We start from the raw sequence: 23324 nt of genomic DNA, 5'->3' as shown, positions 1-23324 counted from the left end.
CTTAGACAGGAGAGAAGAAGCATTTCCTGTTTTGTTTTTGTTTTTTTAAAGATTTTATTTATTTATTTGGCAGAGAGAGAGAAAGATCATAAGTAGGCAGAGAGAGCGGGGAAAGCAGGCTCCCTGCTAAGCAGAGAGCCTGATGTGGGGCTTGATCCCAGGACCCTGAGACCATGACTTGAGCTAAAGGCAAAGGCTTAATCCACTGAGCCACCCAGGTGCCCCAGCATTTACTGTTCTGGTGTCTAGGCCTTTCTTTCCTAAGTCAACACTTCACAGATTGGGTCAATTTGAGGTGGTTTTTTGCATTGAAATAGAAACGTTTTAATCTGTTACGGTTACATGCCAACTGCATTATCAGGGCTCATTATATTTACATTGCTTTGTGGGTTACAAGAAAAGTTCCTTCAGACACTACAAATTTCAAGTTTTATTTTGAGAAAATAATTAATATTTTGTTAATGTTCCAAGGATTATGTTATAGCAAAAATGTTAGCTTAGCTTCCGTTAATGGTTGGTTTTCCAGACTTCTAGAAAGTTACATCTGTCCAATTATAAAATTTAAAAACATGTAGAATAATCTTATAATAATAATACAAAATGAAATAGTCCCCTATTTCAAAGACACACTAATAAATTTATGAAAAATTTATATATAATACATAAGTATATAAAAATCTGGGGCTCCTGGGTGGCTCAGTTGGTTAAGCATCTGCCTTCAGTTCAGGTCATGATCTCGGGGTCCTGGGATCAAGGCGTCTGCGCCTTCCCCCACTTGTGTGCTTTCTCTCTCCCTCCTCAAATAAATAAAATCTTAAAATACACACACACACACACACACACACACACACACATATAAATATAGTATATAATTAAGAATTGCCTCAAGAGATTCTCGTAGTTCTCAGTTTGCCAGTCTAAAATGCAGTAATAATGCCCATCCTAAGTAGTTCCTGTTGCTTTCTCAGCTATTCAGTTTTTACCTCATGTTTTCTATGTTCTTTATGATTTGTTACCTTGAGAGAAAAAAAACCGGTAACAGTTAAAGAATAACAGTGGGTCTGGATCAGGACTTCATCCCAGAACTTTCATGTTACCCCAAATATTTTAAGTTTTTGTGTCATCAAACCTTAGATGAGATTTAACATCCAGGAATATTCTTTTTTTTTCTTAAGATTTTATTTATTTGACAGAGAGTGAGTGCAAACACGGGGAGCAGCAGGCAGAGGGAGAAGTAGGTTCCCCTTTGAGCAGGGAGCCAGATGTGGGGCTCAGTTTCAGGACCCTGAGATCATAACCTGAGCCGAAGGCAGATGCTTAACCCACCATCCAGGCGCCCCCAGAATATTCTTTTTATAGCTAGGTCATCTTCTTTTGTCTCCTCATTTTCAAAACACAACCAGTGTAGGGACACCATATGATTGATATTGGAGGGGTGGGGTTAGTTCTGGCTATTGTTTTATGTTTCTTAATTTCTTATATTAAACAAAAAATATATCAAAATATGAAATGCATTGCCTTGTAATTTCTTATAAGGTTCAAGTGGTTTGGCTATAAATTTAGTTTGCATAATTGATAAAGTCCCTCTGTGTAGCTCCTTAAATAATAAACAATGTAGTGGGCTAAAACTGTTAGTGTCCAATGTAGAATTACTATATTACATTTGCTCTGCCAACTTGTGTATTCTTGGTATGTTAAGTGTTTTCAACAAAACTCTAGTTTTGCTTACTGATCTTTTTTTTTTGCATCTAAATTTCTGTCTTAAAGACAATAGTTTTGTCTTCTTCTGAGGAAATTAGGAATTGTTCTATTTACTCACTTACATCTGTTCAGTAGGGAAGTTTAACCAAAGGGGAGAGGTTTTAAGAAAGTTTTGTAATAGTTCCCTGTAGTTGGTCTGAAGTATTTTACTGTCTTTCCAAGCTTTCACTTCTTTCTTAATGATGCCATTACTGATATATAGCATCTGAGGGCAAGTAATAACAGTTGCTAGAGGAGGAGGCTGCATGAAAAGTGAAATAATCTCTTTTAAGGTTTACCCTTTTAAAAAATGCTAATGCCAGTTTTTATGCTAGGTTTAAGGCAGTGTATTTCATGGTGTGCGTCCCTGACCAGTTGTATCAGGATAATTTAGGGTGATGGTTAAAAATGCAAACTCTCCTGGACCTTTTTCTAAAACTACAAACCAGAAGTTCTGGGCCATGGCCTGGGAACTTGCATTTGTACATTTCTCAAGTGATTTTTATGCAGAATTGAGTTTGAGAATGATTGGTTTAAATTTCTCTTGTTAGATATATAGGGGAAGAGGGAAATAATTTTTAATTTTAAAATATTTATTTATTTGACACAGAGAGAGAGAGATCACAAGCAGGCAGAGAGGCAGGCAGAGTGGGAGGGAGAAGCAGTCTCCCTTTCTGAGCAGAGAGCCTGGTTCAGGGCTCAATCAGGACCCTGAGATTATGACCTGAGCCGAAGGCAGAGGCTTAACCCACTGAACTACCCAGGCACCCCAATTTTTTATTTTAATTGGAAGGTATAAAGATGTTATTTTAGGGGCACCTGGGTGTCTCAGTCGTTAAGTGTCTGCCTTCAGCTCAGGTCATGATCCCAGAGTCCTGGGATCGAGCCCACATCAGACGCCCTGCTTGGCGGAAGACTGTTTCTCCTCTCCCACTCCGCCTACTCGTGTTCTCTCTCTTGCTGTGTCTCTCTCTGTCAAATAAATAAAATCTTAAAAAAAAAGATGTCATTTTAATGTGAGTCATTTATTCCTTGAACATGGTCTAGAAATCTGGAAGATGTAGTTTCTTTACTTCACTATGAATTAATGTATGTAAACTTAGATATAATTTTCTGTACTTTCTTACATCTGAATAATAGGGTGGTTGAAATTTTATGAAACTATCAAATATATAAATAAATATTTTTTTTTTCTCTTTAGTCTGCTTCTGGACAACAACGGGGTTTGACTCTGCAGTAGATCCCGTCCAGATGAAAAATGTCACCTTTGAACATGTTAAAGGAGTAAATTAAAAAGTTTACCCTGCACTCTTCAAATATTATCTAATTATATAAGGCCAGTATTTGATTTTAAAGGTATAAAATAGAAAATATATATATTGGTCTCTACCTCTAATTCCAGGTGCTAAAACTCTTGTAATTCCCTAAATGCCAAGAGTACTAAGTGCATCTTTGCTTCTGCAGTTCGGTCTTTGATGCTGATGTCTGACACAGAGCTTCTAAATCCTTAGGAATTTCCTGGGCGATGGCACTGTCATTTGTATGAGGCCACTCTGGTGGGGTCCTGGGTGGGGCTGGACACTAGAAAAAAACGAAGCCATGATTAGAACCTTGGAAGTTTTAGCTTCACTGCGTATTCTCCAGCCCTTTTTTAGGTATTGGGACAGAAGAAATAAGTCTCTGCTGTCATTTCTAACAGAAACTAAACCATGATATTGCATATAAGGAAATAATAGAGTATATTCAAATGTGATGAAATCTTACGGGAAAACTATGGTATGGCGTGAAGAAGATTGGGAGTTTTGAGAGAAAGATCACAGTTTTAAATGGGGATATTCAGTGTCTGATTGACTGAGAAGGTGACATTTGAGTGAAGATTTGAAGATGATGGAGTAAACCATGCATTTTTTTTTAAATTTTATTTTTAAGTAATCTCTACACCCAACATGGGGTTCAGACTTAACCCAGAGATCGAGAATCACATGCTCTACTGACTGAGCCATGCAGGTGTGCCTAAACCATGTATGTATTTGAGCAAAGGACACTTCTAGCCGGAGGAAGAGAGAGAGAGCAAAGATCCTGAGAGTTAATGTGCCTGACTTGTTTGACCAGTCAAAAGTTCACTTTAATATGGAGTAGAATGAGAGCACCTACTCTTTCCACACTCTGTTCCCTCTCTATGCATAAATATTTTTCACAGCCTCGACTATTAGGGAATAAAGTATCAGGAGTCACTATGATAATTTTATACCAAGTAGTTCTTCCCTTCCATTGGCAATTTAAACAGCTGTGAACCCTGTTGGAATTGCGAAAAGAGAATAACTGAGGAAGAGGTTGGTGCGGTGAGTATTTGAAAACTGATTAGTGCAGAGGGCCCTGCCCATTTTAAGATGCGCAGTCAGCCTGCTCTACATTGAACCTGTGCTGAGACTATGGTCAGCGAGGCGTTCTTCCTTTCTCCCTGCAGTGTCTATACTCAGTACTCAATAGGCTACACTTCTTTTGGAATGCGTCCAATTCTGATTATGAAGCTAAAGAAGACGTATTGATAATACTAGAAAGGGGTCATCACAAAGTTTGTAGATTATCACAAAGTTTTCTGTGCTAATCTAAACAAATATTATAATTATTTTTTAAATTTTATATTACTATCATCACTATAGAATCTAAATTTATATAGACCAATGTAATTTATAACATTTACCAAAATAGGTGGGTCAGTAGGTGGTACCTGTGATCAGTTTTACCGACTCTTAAAGAGCTAGTATAGGAATTTCATTTCCTTGCCTAGAATTTCTGGTTCTGTAGGAATAATTTTACATATAATTGCTATAAAAATACTAATAAAGGCTTTTATAACTTCATTCATTGTCTTGATCCCTAAACTCTATTCTCTGTAGATTTTATATACCTCAGTTGGGAATTTTCTTGACACAAAGTTTGAGCAGAGGAAATGTAGCTTTAGCAGTAGATTCCATCTAATCTGTTTCCCTTTTTCCTACAGTTTAAAGTTGTTGATTACCTTAACCAAATGTCTTTTGGCCTTCTTTTAGTATATGGATATCTTTGAATATTTAAAAAATGTATTTTAATAGATAAAGGGCTAGATCTCTTTTTATATACATATATTTTTTTTAAGTTTTGGGGGAAATGCTATTTCTTTTCCAAGATTGTATTTATTTATTCAAGAGAGAGAGCATGCCAGAGAGCACAAGCAGAGGGAGTGGCAGAGGGAGAGGGATGAGCAGGCTCGTGACCTGAGCCAAAGGGAGCTGCTTTACTGACTGAGCCCCCCAGATCTCTTTATAAACATAAATTTTGAAGCTTAGCATTCACACAAAACTGTACAAATCACAAATCTGTACCTTAGTAAGTTTTCACACAGTGAAATCAGTATATTATTGGCACCCAGCTCAAGAAGTGAAATATTATCAGAAACTTCCTAGTGTCCCTTTCTTCCCACCGCAAGCATATCGTTGTTCTGACTCATAACATATACATTAATTGGCCTGTGTTTGAATTTTACATAAACAGAATACATGTAGTGTATATGGCTTCTTTCATTCAACATGATGTTTATGAGATCCATCCATGTTTTTACATGAAGTTTTACTTCATTCATTCCCATTGTGGATTATTCTATGGATCACAATAGTGTGTATGTTCCACTAGGTAGACATTGGGTTGTTTCTAGTTTTGGCCTAAAGAGTGCTCTTATGAAGATCTCTTATGTTTCTTGGTGAACATATGTATGCGTTTCTCCTTAGGGGTGGACAGAGCTTTACATACAATTGTTAACTTTACAAACATTTTATTTAGTTTTAATAATTTAATCAGTAACTTTCAAAGACCATTCTAAGCCTAATTAAAAAAACTTGTTTACTCTGTAACGATTGTATACTTCCTACAGAAAGTCCTAGAAAATCTAAGAGTCATGAGTTTAATTCTAAATTTTCATTTAGAAAATCTAAGAGAGTCATGAGTTTAATTCTAAATTTCCATAATGCCCTTCAGCCCAGAGATGTTTCATGTTTTAGTATACTTCTTGTCAGGTAGTTTCTTTTTAACCCTGACCAATGTACTTGAGTTCTTTTTTTCCCCTCTGAGAACTATTTAAAGTTGTCTAATACAGGGTGGCAAATTGGCTGCAAATGTATTATTAGACCAGTGTAATTTAAAATAAATACATAAAATTACACACATAAATGCGCTTCTAATTTAAATTGATAGCTAACTTTTAAAAAAAAATTTATTTATTTTTATTTATTTGACAGACAGAGGTCTCAAGTAGTTGGAGAGGCAGGCAGAGAGAGAGAGAGGAGGAAGCAGGCTTGCTGAGCAGAGAGCCCAACGTGCGGCTTGATCGCAGGACCCTGGGACCATGACCTGAGCTGAAGGCAGAGGCTTAACCCACTGAGCCACCCAGGTGCCCCGATAGCTAACATTTTTAATGATGTCTGTTGAATTCTTGACAAATTCACAAAAATTTACTGTGCTTGGAGGTAAACTTCCAAAAGGTAAGGTACCTTCCCTTTACCATGACTTGACATTTAAACAAACAATAATCTATTGCTAATTTAATTTTTACCGATTTAAAAGCTTAAGGTTTAGTTATTAAAGGCTATTTTACAAATAAGTGTTCATTCCGAACATACCATTGTATAAACTTTTTTTGAGAGGAAGGGGATTTTGAATTTTATTACATTTCAGATTTTAAATGGTGAGAATAGTGCAGAGAACTCTCTGTACTCTTAACCAAACTCAGTGGTTTTTTAGCACTTTGTCCCATTTGCTCACATTCTTTACATAAATGTATTTTAAAACTGTTTAAGAGTAAATTGTAGATATCATGCTCCTTTAACCCCAAATACCTCGTTATATATCTCCTAAAGTATAAGAATATTCTATTACATAACTCCAGTATAGTTATTAAAGTCAGGAAATTTCACACAGTTCCAGAACTAATTATGGAATTTAGTTATATTCAAATTTCTGCATTTCTCTTATTAATACCCTTTGTAGTGAGGTCCTCCCATCCCCCACCCCAAATCCAGGTTTAGGACTCAATCCAGGTTTATACATTTAGATTTTTCTTTAATCTTTTTTTAAAAACTATTTTAGAGAAAGAGGGAGGGAGAGCACGCAGTGGGGAGGGACAGAGGGAGAAAGAGAATGAGAATCTTCAAGCAGACGGATCATGACCTGAACCAGAATCAGGAGTTGCTGCCTAACTGACTGAGCCACCCAGGCATCCCTTGATTTTTCTTCAGTCTGAAAAAGTTGTTTAGCCTATTTATTTATTTATTTGAGAGAGAGAGAGAGAGAGAGAGAGAGAGTGAGCACACATGCAAGTGCAGGAGCCGGACGGGGAGGGCAGAGGGAGAGAATCTGAAGCTGACTGTGCACTGAGTGTAGAGCCCCATGCAGGGATCAGTCTCACGACCCTATCATGAGGTGAGTCGAAGTCACATGTTTAACTGATTGAGCCACCCAGGCTCCCCTCCTCACTCTGTTATTGTGGGAGTGGGTGTGGATCTTTCATGACCTTAAAACATACTAATTTGTGGAATAGTCCTGTTTGTCTTTGACGTTTTCTCTTTTAATGACTGTTGTGATTTATAATTAGAAATACATATATAGGGGTGCCTGGGTGGCTCAGTGGGTTAAAGCCTCTGCCTTCGGCTCAGGTCATGATCCCAGGGTCCTGGGATCGAGTCCCGCATCGGGCTCTCTGCCCGGCAGGGAGCCTGCTTCCACCTATCTCTCTGCCTGCCTCTCTGCCTAGTTGTGATCTATGTCTGTCAAATAAATAAATAAAATCTTTAAAAGAAAAGAAATACATATGTCTTAGTCCCATTTCTTGTAGTTTTATAGTGATGACAGGAATAGATTTGTCTTCTGTTAATGAGTCAACTTTTAGGGCACACCTAAGGTTAGCAGCTGGTTGCCAGGAGAATCAACCATGTGATAAGAGGGCTGGAACTTTCCACAAGTTAGTATGTATTCTGCAGTCTTTGGGGACAAAGTCCTTAACTTACAGTATTTGATGCTGTCTCCACGTGGGTAGCATCAGAATTGATTTGAATGTTAGTGTGCCGACTGGTATTGGTGAATTGTTTGTTGGTGTGAGGGAAAACCATCTGCTAGAATTGGGTACAAGATTGTAATGACTTTGGGTGTCCTTGGACTATATGATCATGCTATGCTGTAATCACATTAAGCTTTTATGGTTTCTAGTGTTTTGTGGTTAAAATTAGCAGTGTGTGGGCTGGGCAAAATGTATGAAGAGGAAAGAGAGAAACATGCTTTCAGTTGTCGAATGAGTAAGTCAGAGGTGTAAAAGGCATATAGTCAGTGATACTGTAATAGTGTTGTATGGTGACAGGGTAGCTACACTTGTGAGCACAGCATAATGTTGAAACTTGTCAAATCACTATGTTGTACACCTGAAACTAATGTAACTGTGTGTCAACTATACTCAGACATTTTTAATTAAAATAATAAAATCAGCACTGTGATGATCATCTTATTATCTCAAGGCTTTGCCTACGTCCTTAATTATCTCTTTAGAATAAATTCTAGATTTACTCATTTATTTATTCGTTATTCTTGATTCTAATTCTAGTGGTGGAATTGGTAAGTTAAATGGGGCACTCATATTTAAGGTTTGTTTCTACACCGCCCACTATTTCTACTGACAGTGTTCAGCAGTATATAAAACTGTTCGCATGAATCTCTGCTAATTTAGGATTCATTTATTAAAATCAGTACTATAACATCAGAAAGTTTAAAGTTTAAAGTCATAGAATAGGTAAACACTTTTCTTTCTAATCACAAGAGATATTTTGTAAAATTGTGGGAAAATTCTCAGTTACAAAAATATATTCTACCGTTTAAACCAGTTAAGAATAACAATAACATGGCAATACAAGGGGGTAGTCTTAAGGGTATTTTTCAACAAATTTCCTTTAATAGTTTTTTATATTAAAATATAGCATTAATAAAGGGTTTTTTGCCTTTTTATTTTTTATTTTTTTTGTTTTTTTGCCTTTTTAAATGAAAAATGAAAAGTCGTGGAGACCAGAGAAATCTGTTATTCCAACTTATGAAAAGTACTGCTGTTAAGAAAGTTTTCGAACACAGGAAGAGTTACAAAGCTGTAGACATGAACTACTTTACCTCTCCGTACTTTGTTATGTGTCACCTAAGACTAGGGACATTATCCTAAAGAGAATAATTTATCCTACCAAATAAAATTGAATACTATTTCCTTAATATCTTGTACTCCGGAATTTTTTCAAATCTTCATCAGATGTCCAAATCAAATTTTCATCAGTTTCTTACATATGTGTTTTATGGAAGAACATGAAGTCAAGGGTTCATGTGCCACATTTGGTTGCTTAATCTTTTAACCTGTGTTTATGTGAATTTTATCGTACTTGTTTAATGACAGATAAGTTTATTATGTTCCATTCTCTCAAGATATGAATGGTAGAGGGAAATTAGTTTCGAAGAAGTTCCTGTAGTGAATCATTACCAGAGACATATGTTTTGCTTTGTTTCAAAATAATAGTCATGTGCTTTCCACCTCAAAACTATGTATGCATTAATTAATAACTATTTGTTTCATAGGCTCACGTCAGGTTTTACTTTCATTTTTTAAGTTGAATCAGTGAATTTGTTTTCTCTTTTAGGAATACTTTTAGTTGGACCACCAGGGACAGGAAAGACGCTTCTTGCTCGAGCTGTGGCTGGAGAAGCTGATGTTCCTTTTTATTACGCTTCTGGATCAGAATTTGATGAAATGTTTGTGGGTGTGGGAGCCAGCCGTATCAGAAATCTATTTAGTACGTTTTAATGTATCTTTCATACAATACGAAATTTTGTTAATTTTAGGGGAAGAGGGATTCTTACCCTTTATTTCCTATTCAATTATGATTGATAGCTGACCTCACCATTGTGGGGTTTTGGTTTTAGGTAATTTAATGTGTGACCTAAACAGAACTGTACTTTCCCAAATAGAGGAGCTAGAAGTGTTAGGTGAGGTTGGGGCCTGTTGAAAAGCTGGGTTTTCTGTTGTTGTTGTCCTTTTTATCTTATTCATTAATTCAGTAGTATGTAATTAAGGAATAGTTAGCCTCAAATCTGACTGTGGCTTGTACAGTCAGAAGAATGAATACTCAGTTTTTATTATGTATCATTTTGTATGGTACAGTTTTTTTCCTGAGGATACTGTTCTTAAATCAGTTTTAAACGAAAGAGATCTCATTTTATGTACTCTCTCCTTAATGAATGTCTTTGGTTGCCTTTGACAGTCTTACAGGTTTTTAATACTTACATGATTTTGTTCAAAAAACATTGATTTCATTAAACTTATTTGTATCTTTTCTCTTTTCCTAGGGGAAGCAAAAGCAAATGCTCCCTGTGTTATATTTATTGATGAATTAGATTCTGTTGGTGGGAAGCGAATTGAGTCTCCAATGCATCCATATTCAAGGCAGACTATAAATCAGCTTCTTGCTGAAATGGATGGGTAATTGAATCTTCGTCTGTCTTTGGGATGTGGTAATATATTTGGGAACATTCGAGAAATAGCGGGGCATCTGGCTAAGTCAGTGGAGCATGCAGCTCTTCCTCTTGGAGTTGTACATTTGAGCCCCACATCGGGTATAGAGATTACTTAAAAATAAAATCTCAAAAAAAAAAAAAAGAAAGAGGAAAAACATGTAGGCAACAGAGTAGTCCCTGTGCATGAAGTCAAGACAAGCTGGATTCTCTGTATTGTGTTCTTTCCATTACTAATGGGGTGACTGAGGTATCAGCTCTTCTTAACTGCTGATCTCTATACCTTTTTTCATTGATTGTAGCATGACAGGAAAGTGATGGTTCCTATTGAGAATACTAGTTTGGAGACTTAAAGAGTGTTTGCTTGTTCCTACAGTTTGTGACTCGATTTTAGTGTTGTGGTAGATTAAAAGTTTGCATCAGGGGCTCCTGGGTGGCTCAGTGGATTAAAGTCTCTGCCTTGGGCTCAGGTCATGATCTCGGGATCCTGGGATCGAGCCCTGCATCGGGCTCTCTGCTCAGCAGGGAGCCTGCTTCCCCCGCCCCGCCCCGCCCCGCCTGCCTCTCGGCCTACTTGTGATCTCTCTGTCAAATAAATAAATAAAATCTTTAAAAAAAAACTCTAAAAAAAAATAAAAGTTTGCATCAGTTTTTTTTTTTTCTTAGTATTTATTTGACAGAGAGAAATCACAACTAAGCAGAGAGGCAGGCAGAGAGAGAGGAGGAAGCAGGCTCCCTGCAGAGCAGAGAGCCCAATGCGGGGCTCGATCCCAGGACCCTGGGATCATGACCCGAGCCGAAGGCAGAGGTCTTAACCCACTGAGCCACCCAGGCGCCCCTGCATCAATTTTTAAAATATAAAGAGCAAGAGGTGGGGTTGCTTTGATAGAAGGAAGGACTTCTTAAAACCGTCTATGACCTTTTGGAACCAAATGGGAAGTCTAGGAGCAAATAATTTGAATTGGTTAGCTTGAGAATAATTTTTCACAAATTAGTCAGGTTCCCTAGCCTTTTCTGTCAGGTCATGTCTTCCTAAGTAGAACAAATACTATGAAGGCATGTAATCATAGATGACTTTGTGATGTATTGTTAGCAGTTTTATTGAAGTGTACTAGCGTAATAACATTTGTTCTTTTTAAAAAATGATAGAGAATGTCTTATCACTTTGAGTGTAAAAAGCGTCAGTCCCTTTTCTTTACTGTTACTAAGTTTAATGATAGTTTTGTGTAGAGCATATCTGTATGTGTGTTGTTTTAATTTTCAGTGAAATGTTGTTTTTCTTCTTTTTTACTAGCTTTAAACCCAATGAAGGAGTTATCATAATAGGAGCCACAAACTTCCCAGAGGCATTAGATAAGTACGTATTAAAAGACTTTTTTTTGACAAGTACCAATACGTACTGAAACGTAGATGAACTTTAAAAGAGAAGGAAGCCCATCACTGAACATCACATATGATTCTGTTTATGTGAAATGTCTAGAATAAGTAAATCGATAGCAACAGAAAGTAGATTAGTGGCTGCCAGAAGGAGGGAAGAATGGAGAGTGACTGTTGGTGGCTATGGGGTTTCTTTTTGGAATGGGGGAATAAAAATATTTTTAAGTTAGAGTTCTCTGAGTATATTAAAAACCACTGGATTATCTACTTTGAAATCTGTGATGTGTGAATTAAATTTCAGTAAAGTTGTTAAAAGAATCTTCTGACAACTTTATATCACAAAAGTTTGGGGGTGATGGGAGAACATTTTTAAAATAAAATTACAGTTTTAAATTTTTGATTTTGTCATAGAAGGTATTCATATTTTAATTTGATCTAATAGTTTTTTTTAATCTTTGCCTAAGTCTGTGGTTTAACATTTTATACTTACAGCAGTTGTGATAGGAAGCTATCACAGAGTAGCTCTCATAATAGACTGCTGTAGAATTATTGTTCCTTGATTGACTAGCTTGCATGTTTTTGTTTATGAGGGTTGCGTACCATCTATCTCCTATCAACCTTTGTTCTGCCTTCTGGTTATTGAAACTGTTACTTGAGCCATGTTTTAAAGGAGTCCTGTGAATATTTATATTCAGAATTCCAGTCCAGGGTGGAATAGGTGATGGGGATTAAGGAGCGCACTTGGGATGAACAGTGGGTGATGTGTGGACTTGTCGAATCACTGTATGGTACACCTGAAACGAACATAGATGTTGGCTGTCCTGGAATTAAAATAAGAAACAAAACTCCATCCATGGTTTTTGTTGCCATGGTTGTCATTATCTTTCCATCTTGTCTTCAGAGTGTCCTATTTAACTTGACCTTCAGTACTCAGATTAATTTATATTTTCTTCTCATATTGTCCCTTTAGTGCCTTAATACGTCCTGGTCGTTTTTTTTGTTTTTTTTTTTTTTTTTTAGAGCTTTTTTTTTTTTTTTAAGATTTTATTTATTTATTTGACACAGAGAAATCACAAGTAGACAGAGAGGCAGGCAGAGAGAGAGAGAGAGGAGGAAGCAGGCTCGCTGCTGAGCAGAGAGCCCGATGCGGGACTCGATCCCAGGACCCTGAGATCATGACCTGAGCCGAAGGCAGCGGCTTAACCCACTGAGCCACTCAGGCGCCCCGTCCTGGTCGTTTTGACATGCACGTTACAGTTCCAAGACCAGATGTAAAAGGTCGAACAGAAATTTTGAAATGGTATCTCAATAAAATAAAGTTTGATCAGTGTAAGACTCATTCTAGAAACAAACTTTATTATTATCTCTGTGTAATGGTAATATTTCATTCCACCCTATTTGTGGTCCTTACTTGATAAATGTCTCAGAAGACCAGTTTTTTCTATGTCCTCTTTTCTCTCCATTTGTATTTCCTTTTTAAAAAGTTTATTTCTTGATAATTACATATGTAGGACATTCTGTCGTTTGAATCCCTAAAGGATGTTTTCCTGGGGCTCCCAGGTGGCCTAGTTGGTTGAGTGGTTGCCTTTGGCTCAGGTTGTGAGGGTCCTGGGATCAAACCCCGCCATCAGGCTAATGCTCAACAAGGGAGTCTTTTTGTCCCTCTCCTTCTGCTCCTGCTCATGTGCTCTTGCTTGCTCACTCTCTCAAAAATATTTAAAAATTTTAAAATTTAAAAAGAAATCTAATATTAAATAACTAAGTTAATAATAAATTAATTAATAATTTATTAAAGAAATAATAAATAATAAATTTAAAATGATTAGATATAAGTAATTATAAATAAAATTATTATAAATGAATAATTAGATATAAAACAATACAATAAATTAAACATAATTAAAATAATAAATTTAGTGAATTTAATTAATTTAAATTTTTAAATTTTAAAAAATTCCTTTTTTAAAAAAAGAATGTTTTCTTGAGAGTTTTCAGATAATACTTGCAGATAAATATAAGTGTTTTTAGATGAATGTAAAATATGAAATAGTAGAAAAAGCACATAAAATATCATCACTTTGGGCCCAAAAGAGGCAAACTGTAAAACAAAACATATGAAAATATTATGGACCCACTTGAGTAATAAATGCAGCTATTAAATTAAGCTGTAGTATTTTCAAGGATAGGTGAATCAATTCATAAAACCTGATATGTTGGGGCGCCTGGGTGGCTCAGTTGGTTAAGTGACTGCCTTCAGGTCAGGTCACAATCCTGGAGTAACAGGATCGAGTCTCAAATCGGGCTCCCAGCTCCATGGGGAGTCTGCTTCTCCCTCTGACCTTCTTCCCTATCATGCTTTCTCTCACTCTCTCTGTCTCAAATAAAAATAAATAAAATTTTAAAATAAAAAACCTCTGATATTTCCTCTAATAAGGGGAGCTTTTATTAATGTACATATAATACTAAATACTTATGTATAAAGTATTTCAAGATGAAATTCAGAAAACAAAATGTTATCTACGAGTATACATTCTCAGTTGTGCTTAGGCTAGTAACAGTTTAGGTCATAATTTGAAGGTTTATCAGTCATGTCTGGCAACTCTGCATTTTTTTTATTTTTCACAAAGTTATTTAAATTCAAGAACTTTTGTGATGTGTCCCAGTGGGATTTTAATGATCTATTTAATGGTAGTTTTGGTTTTCCTTTAGAAAAAGTAAGTTTATTTTGTAGTTACAGTGATATAAGTATTTTAAGTTCTCGTTCAGGATAGCTGTTTTCTTTTTTCTCTTGGAATATGAGTCATTTGTGAAGAGTCGTTTTGGAATTTTAATATTGTGTTTATCTACGTAGCTGTGGATCCAGAAATTATAGCTCGAGGTACTGTTGGCTTTTCTGGAGCAGAGTTGGAGAATCTTGTGAACCAGGCTGCGTTAAAGGAAGCTGTTGATGGAAAAGAAATGGTTACCATGAAGGAACTAGAGTTTTCCAAAGATAAAATTCTAATGGGTAGGTTTTCTCTCTCTTTTCTTTTCCCTGTCTTACACTGTTCGTTATGTTAGAGAATACATTATTTTTGAGAAAAATGTTACAAGAAAGAAAGGTACAGGAGCAAGAAAATATTTACTCAAAAGTAGCCACACATTTGGGCCTCTTACAGAGCAAATACAGTTTATATGATTATACTGTTTGGGCGCAGGGGGTACACTGTTTACTCTTATCTGGTATTGCTGATAAAAGAATAATTGTACAGATAAAAGAAATTTTGCTAATTTTCAGTATTTGATTTTAAATCTTGAATTGGCTTCAGAACAATTTAGCTGTGACATTTCTTTAAATTTATTTTCTGGAAATAGAATTAAACTTTCCTGGTTGATAGTAAAGAGTAAGAGGACAGCTCTTACAAGTTTGTTGTCAGTTCGCAAGTTATTTTGGTTTAAAATAACTTAATAACGATATTAAGTCATGTCACTCTTAGAATTACTTAAAGGCAAGTGGGTTTCATGCATCTAAATATGCCTTGCTAACGGAATAATTTTATTCAATACATTTTTATCCTTAGGGCCTGAACGTCGAAGTGTGGAAATCGACAATAAAAACAAAACCATCACAGCGTATCATGAATCCGGTCATGCTATCATTGCATATTACACTAAGGACGCGATGCCTATCAACAAAGCTACAATCATGCCAAGAGGGCCAACACTTGGACATGTAAGTATCTTGTTTTTTTTCTTTTCTTTCAAATAACACTCTCCAAAAGCTTATGTAGGAAACTGTTGAGGAAAATACTTAAAAAGAACATTCAACTAAGTTCTAAGTTTGCTGGTAACTTTCTTCTTTAATGTTCTGAACCATTGTGAGATCAGAGATACTCGTGAAACTTACCTGCTAATAAAGAATACTAATATTTCAAATATTATATATTTACATGATGAAATTTAAGTCTGGAATGACAACAAAGTATTATTCTTAAATATGTCATTGCTTTTTTCCCTCCACAAAGAAACTAGGTTAGTGGTTCCATAGTCTTTCTAAGATTTTTCTCACTGAGTACAAGTTTCATTTTCTTATCTTTCTAACGATAGACATTTTAAGCCTTTTTTGGCACCTGGGCACAAATCCATCCTATTGCAGCATTATCCTATTGCAGGATTATATAGCTATGACATGTAAATTGAACTTTTGCTTTATAAAGAATTTTTCTTCCTTTGCATAATGCCAGTTTTGTCATTAGTCGCCTGAGACCATCTCTCTACTAAATGTCTTTGAGCTGTCAGCATCATGACATTAAGTGCTATAGCAAGAGCCAGACGGTAATTCTGATCATTAATAGAAGCATTTCCAACTGTGTCTGGAGTTTTTCTTTGTTTCCAGTTGTCCAGGTGTCCCTCTTGCCTGAGAATGACAGATGGAATGAAACTAGAGCTCAGCTGCTTGCACAGATGGATGTTAGTATGGGAGGAAGAGTGGCTGAGGAGCTTATATTTGGAGCTGACCATATCACAACAGGTTGGCTGTAAAGAATGGCCTTAGGTCAGATTGTGCTTGCTGATTTAAAAATATTTTTAAGGGGCGCCTGGGTGGCTCAGTGGGTTAAGCCGCTGCCTTCAGCTCAGGTCATGATCTCGGGGTCCTGGGATCGAGTCCCACATCGGGCTCTCTGCTCAGCGGAGAGCCTGCTTCCCTTCCTCTCTCTCTGCCTGCCTCTCTTGTGATTTCTCTCTGTCAAATAAATAAATCTTAAAAAAAAATATTTTTAAATATTGAGTCTATGTATATTTTTAAATTTTAGGTGCTTCCAGTGATTTTGATAATGCAACCAAAATTGGAAAGCAGATGGTTACCAAATTTGTAATGAGTGAAAAGGTAATAGCTAATTTTATCCCCCTTCATATATCAAATGATGATTTGCCAAGTGTCTCCTTATGAGACAGGGTTCTTTTTTCTAAGACTTTATTTTTCTTTTTATTGGAGAGAGCGAGCATGAGAGGGGGGATGGTCAGAGGGAGAAGAAGACTCCCGGCTGAGCAGGGAGCCCAGTGCAGTGATCCTAGGACTCTGGGACCGTGACTGGAGCTGAAGTGAGTCTCTTTTTAGAATGAATTTGGAAGTTTTCCTTCCTTTTCTATTTTTTTTTTAAGATTTTATTTATTTATTTGACAGACAGAAAGCACAGGTAGGCAGAGAGGCAGGCAGAGAGAGAGGAAGGAAAGCAGGCTCCCTGCTGAGCAGAGAGCCCGATGCGGGGCTCGATCCCAGGACCCTGGGACCATGACCTGAGCCGAAGGCAGAGGCTTTAACCCACTGAGCCACCCAGGCGCCCCTGAAGTGAGTCTCTTAACCCACTGAGCTACCCCAGGCACCGTAGGGGAGAGGGTTCTCATTATAAATTGCTAACATTTACTTTCCCCCTGTCTCATTCCGAGTAGATTTGTCACAGCTCATTCTAAACTTTTTTTTTTTTTTTTTAAGCACGAAAACATAGTATTCACTTTCCATTCTGGCTGCTTGGACAATAATAGTATGTCATGAGTTAAGCAAATGAGAAGATACTCTGTTTCTGTTCATATGACCTAAAGCTTCTGTTTGCCAAGCTTGTTTACTTTACCCTTCCCAGTATTTCACTCTCCTACGTTATCACTGTGGCTTCACACAGCACTTCTAATACACTACATTGTGGATTTCTGGATTTGGAATAGTGGCAAAGGTTTTCTAAGAAGGTACTCAGAACCATCCTTAGGATTTTAAAGTTTCTCTCTTGTTCATACTTTTTAGTCTTACACTTTTAGAAGAATGATGAAATTTCTATACTGAATTTCTTTCTTGCCCTTGATGAGGTTTCCTTAAGTATAGGATAATACTTCCTCTGTTAACATTTTTAGTGGTTTGATGTGTTTCTGTTCAATTCCTTTCTTTTCGTTTGTTTTAGCTTGCAGTTATGACCTACAGTGATACTGGGAAACAGAGACCAGAAACTCAATCTGCTATTGAACCAGAAATTAGAATCCTTCTAAGGGTAATGCTGTTTTTCTGTGCTTATTCATCTATCTAGTCATTAATGTGCCTAAATAGTTAGGTGCTACCAGAAGATAATGGTTATCCCCTGCTTAAAACTGTCGCTATATATAATCAAGAGAATGAGTGCACCATTGAAGCCATGATTTCAGTATGTAGTTGGGAGCCTCTGGTCATAGACTGAATCTTTATTTTATTCTGACCATAGGCTAGGAACAGTTAATATCAGTAATTATAAATATTCTACTTCATCTGTAAAACCATAGTGTTGTTAGAATAGGGGGGGTATTTGATTATTTGAGTCTTTATTGGTTTTTCACTCTGACATAGATTATATTCAACAAATATTAGTCGCTTTGTGCCTCACTGTATATATATGCTGAGAATGAAGCATAAAGGTCTTTGAAAACAAAAGTCTTTTTGATTGTAGGGTCCAGTACGGAATATGTGAGCGTCGATTCAGTGAGATGAGTTAGTAGGTTCTGCGGAATCTCCTTAAGGCACCGCAGATGCTTGGATTAGGGCAGTGAGAGGGGAAATTGAGAAAAGTGAATGCATTCAAGAGATGCTGATCTAGTGGAATTGAATGCCTTTCTGAGGTTTGGGTGAGAGAGCAGCTAAATTAAGTAACAAAGCTGTGTTCTCAATTTCTGCCTGGTGCCGCCATCTAGCTGTGTGTGCTGTTGACTGAGAAAACACTGATGATGGTCTAAGGTGGGGAAGTGTGTAGATTATGAGCTGAGTTTTTATACATACTGAATTTGAAGTGATTTCTTTTTTCAAGGTTTTCATTTGTTTATTTGAGAGAGAGCGAGAGAGCATGAGCATAAAGTGGGGTGGGTGCAGGGCAGAGGGAGAAGCAGACTCCGGGTTGAGCCGAGAGCCTGATGTGGGGCTTGATCCCTGGACTCTGGGATCATGACCTGAGCCGAAGGCAGACACTTAACCAAGTGAGCCGCCCAGGCGCCCCTGAATTTGAGGTGTCTTAGTGAAGATTTCACATGGGGAGGGATACGTGGGTCTGGTGCTTAGTGCAGAGGTTGGATATGTGCATTCCATTTGGATGTACACGAAGGTGGGTCTTGGAATGGAAAAGACTGAGCTAAATGGCAGAAAGTCTAGTGAACAAGAACTGGAATTAGGGTTGTAGGTGGCAGAATGAAGGATGTTGAAGTCAGATGGTGTTAACTTCAAAGGAATCATGCTTTATAGAAGAGGGTCATAAAGTAATAGTCTGTCAGCGGTGAGGGGAGCGAAGGTCCCCTCTTTACCCTGAAATATCTGGGATAGGCGTGAATCAGTAGCTGTCACTTGAGGGATTTGGAGTCTCCCCAGGAAGGCCTGGTTTTGATTAACTCAAGGAGGTAAAAGCTTTAAAGTCATTAAGTTTATGAAAAGTTTATATGATGGAAAGGTTTAGAAGGTGTTTCAGAAGAGGAATTCTCTCTCCCTTGCCTGAATCTTCATTCTTTTTTACTATTTTGTTATTTTGAGTAAATTTTCTCTTCTAGTATTAGAGCATTGGAAATACTTTCTTTGCTCTTAATACTCTTCTGAAATGTTAAGCTTGCGAGGGTGGTAGATACTCTTTCCACTAGATGGCACACTTAGGTTGTTATTAAGGAAAATTATGATTAGCTAGTATACATTTTAGGTTCAAGTGTGTATGAAACTTAGAAATATAAAAACCTTATCATAGTCTTACTTGTTACAGTGTAAGGATTTCATTCCAATGGAGTTTTTAAAGTTAATACTAATTCATCCTAGGTTATTAGTTTCAATATTCCATGACATATTTATAATACTTTATATGTTTTCTTTAATTTGATATTTCACTTGACCATAACAGTTTTGTTCAGAATGTCTAATGATGTTTATTTTTCATAATTGTGTTATTTTTATATGACGTATGCTTCTTGGTATTGGTAAACTCATTTTACAGAGGTATAGTCACTGACTGACAGGTAAGTTGTTACCAAATAAGAATAGAAAAGTAGATCTTTTCTCACCCTTTAAAGTGAATAAACTGGTGAAATCTCACAAGGCAAAAGGAGCAAACCTGCCTTTCCTTTTTAACATGTATATTGAATAGAGAAATAGATTTCTTTGTTCTCAGACCTTATTTAAAAAGCAGATAAGTATAGTATATACTTATATATCTTTAAGTATAACTACCTAAGTAGTCCTCACTTATCCATGTGATACGTTTTGAGGTTAAAAATAGAATGTTTGCAAGTATGAAACTAATCTTTGAGAATCAAGCTTGCCTTATCAATCAATCAATTAATCAATCAATCAAATAGGCTGGGTGTTTAAAAGCTCCATGCCTTAAGAGACTCTTAATCTCACTCAAACTGGGGGTTACTGGGGGGAAGAGGTGGGAGGGAGGGAGGTGGCTGGGTTATGGACATTGGGGAGGGTATGTGCTGTGGTGAGTGCTGTGAAGTGTGTAAGCCTGATGATTCACAGACCTGTACCCCTGGGCAAATAATACATTCTATGTTAATTTTAAAAAAGAGCTTCATGCTTTTATCTTTTATAAATAGAAATGAATATAGTTCACATTTTTTATATACATTTTTTTCTTATTCATGATTTTAGCTTCTACTAAGTTTTCTGTCTCTTAGATACCTCCTTTTTTTCATTTCAGGACTCATATGAACGAGCGAAACATATCTTGAAGACTCATGCAAAAGAGCGTAAGAATCTAGCAGAAGCTTTACTAACCTATGAGACTTTGGATGCCAAAGAGATTCAAATTGTTCTTGAGGGAAAGAAATTGGAAGTGAGATGATAACTCTTAAAGTGGACGCATTGCTGGTTTTGCTGCAGGAATATATAAGTAGCGTTTCGGTAGTCTCCTTTTGCGATGCTTTTCTCCGATTCTTGCCTTGGTATCACTCAAGAGTGTGAAACACTTTGTCTCTCTTTTGTCACATTTAATCTAATTCTGGTTATTCTCATGATGACACCTATGGCAAATTATCAGCCCATAGCAAATATGTTAAAGAAAATAAAGAACTATTAGGATTGGAAACAGCTTATTTGAGAAATGTTAATCAGTTATTCAGTTGAAAATAAGTAATGATTTTATGGTTGGTTCCTCTACTAGATGTGAATAAAAATTGTGCCTTTAGGGCGCCTGGGTGACTCAGGTGGTTAAGCAACTGCCTTTGGCTCAGGTCATGATCCTGGAGTCCCAGGATCGAGTCCCACATCGGGCTCACAGCTCCAAAGGGAGTCTGCTTCTCCCTCTGACCTTCTCCTTTCTCATGCTCTCTCTTACTGTCTCTCCTTAAATAAATAAAAAAAAAATTTAAAAAAATTGTGCCTTTAGCTCTTGGAAAGTACTTTTACTTGGCAATGTAAAATTATCAAAGGATTATCTTTGTTTTTAGATAGTACCATTTATCTTTGATGAAGAAATGCTGCCATTTGGCTCATGTGAAGTATATTTCTACATAGGTCGGTGGAAACTTCATTAAGATGCACTTAATTATTGTGCTCCAGATTGTCCATATATAAAATAGTTCTGTTTTTGTCTAAGAGAGAATTGTAAATGTACAGATTTATCAGAATTTAAATGATTACAACCTTTTAGAAATGCAGCTTGCATTTTCATGGTCTTTTTTTTTTTTTTTAAAACATCATCATTCTTACTAATGAAATTTATTTCAGAGCAGCAAATATTTTGTTAAATAAAAAGTGAGTCACTTCAAAATCCGAATAACTATATAATTATGCTTGGTATTAAAAGAGAGATTAACCCCAAGTCTCAGTCCTTTCAAAGTGAACTTTGAATTACCCTCCTGGTTATGGAAAGTCATGTTTGCTTTTCATTCAGATTTTGTGAATATGAACATGTTGTTACAGGGTTTACAGATGACTTTATTTAACTGAATAGAGAATTATTTTAGAGCTCATTGTATTGGCTTTACAACCAGATTATATTCTTGAAGTGATTTTATTAAAATTACCTACAATTTTCTAATAACTTTTAAGCTGTATATGGTCTTCATTGAAGAAGTTGATAGAGGGAGTTTGCTATACAGTATCTTGCCCTTTTTTTTTTGTAGCTTTAAATTTTGATCTAATTTCAAACTTACAGAAATGTTACTTGAATAATACAAGGAACCCCTGTATACCCTTGGTCCAGATTCATTGTCCCATTTTTTAATTGCCCACTTCCCTTTCCCTTTTCTCTTCTCTTTCATCCTTCCCTGTCCCTCTCTCCTTCCTTCCTTCTCCCTGTGTGTTTACATGTCTTTGTGTGGATGCATGTTTTTATTTTTCCTAGGTACACTTCTGGGGTAGAAATTGCTGGGTCATGTAGTAAGTTTCAGTTTACCTTTTTACGGACCTGATGAAATGCATCATTCTCTGTATCTTCTACAGCATATTCTTAGAGTCTTTTTGATAAAGTCATTCTGGTGTGAATGAAATAATATCTCATAGATTAACATACGTTTATCTACACTAGTGATATCCTCTCCTATTTTATTGGCCATGTGTATATTTTCTTTGGAGAAACATCCATTCACAGCACCCTCACTGTCCCTTTTGCATTGTTTTATTATGTGGTGTAAGAGATGATATATTCTGAACACAAGTTCTTTATCAATCTTGCTTTTTTTAATCTCTGTTGAGTGCAGTGTTTAGTTAATTCAGATTTAGTTTTGATGTACTTGTTTCTACACGTCCCATTTTGCTTTTTCTTTTCTGTTTTTCTCATATCTCAAGAGATCCTTCTGTTTCTCCTTTTTTGAGTTACATCTTAGTGATTGATCTAGGTGTGACTTGTGCATCTTATCAGTCTACTCTAATTCTGGTCAAATGTAGGAACTTTGTTTCAGTATATCTCATTTTCTTCTCTGTGCTCCCAGTGTCATATGTTGTATCTGTGCATGTTACAGCAACTCAACAATACAGTGACATAACTCGTGCTTTATATAATCTTATTTCCACAGTCTTTCTCTGGGAATATCATTTATTTTTGCCTTTGTTTTTTTAAGAATCGTTTTGCTGGATAAAGAATACGCGGTTGCCTTTTTAAAAAATCTTTAATCATTTAGATTATGTTATCCCATAGACTTCTAGCTTCCATTATTTTTTTTCATTTGGATTATGTTATCCCATAGACTCCTAGCTCCCATTATTTTTTTGTAAGAAGTCAGCTGTTAATCATAATTTTGGTCTCCTTTTGTGATAGGTTGGTTTTTTTCTCTTGCAGATTTCAAGGTTTTGTTTTTGTTTGCTTATCCTTGACTTTTAGCAGTTTGACCCCATGATGACTTGTTTAGGTGTGGATGTCCTTGTCTATTTCCTAGTTAGGATTTACTGAGCTTCACAGATCTGCAGATTAGGTTTTCATCAAATTTAAGCAATTTTTGGCAATTACTTCTTCAAATATATTTATTAATCCTTTTCTGTCTTCCTTCTGGGGGTCTCCTTACATATGTTTTGGTACACTTATCATTGATCTGGTCTCAGGCTTTGTTCATTTTCTTCATTTTTTTTTTCTCCCTCTCTGCTTGAGATTGAATAATTTCTGTTGATTCTTCATGTTCACTGATTTTTCTGTCATCTCAAATCAGTTGAATTTTCCATTTCAGGTTCTATATTTTTC

At 36.3% G+C, this 23324-nt stretch overlaps 1 protein-coding gene across 1 annotated transcript; it reads left to right on the top strand.

Annotated features, from left to right (window-relative positions):
• The first annotated feature begins 6193 nt into the window (after positions 1-6193).
• LOC123946520 (ATP-dependent zinc metalloprotease YME1L1-like) lies at positions 6194-20492 on the top strand. Its single transcript, XM_046011882.1, has 12 exons — positions 6194-6257; positions 9435-9587; positions 10141-10273; positions 11600-11662; positions 12653-12669; positions 12916-13011; positions 14534-14689; positions 15243-15394; positions 16066-16192; positions 16476-16549; positions 17613-17699; positions 20349-20492. The coding sequence occupies exons 1-12, from the start codon at positions 6194-6196 to the stop codon at positions 20490-20492; spliced, it is 1266 nt and encodes a 421-aa protein (XP_045867838.1).
• Positions 20493-23324: the final 2832 nt, after the last annotated feature.

This window comes from Meles meles, chromosome 7 (genome assembly GCF_922984935.1).
Source record: "Meles meles chromosome 7, mMelMel3.1 paternal haplotype, whole genome shotgun sequence".
NCBI lineage: Eukaryota > Metazoa > Chordata > Mammalia > Carnivora > Mustelidae > Meles > Meles meles.
This window is presented reverse-complemented; position numbering and strand designations above follow the sequence as displayed.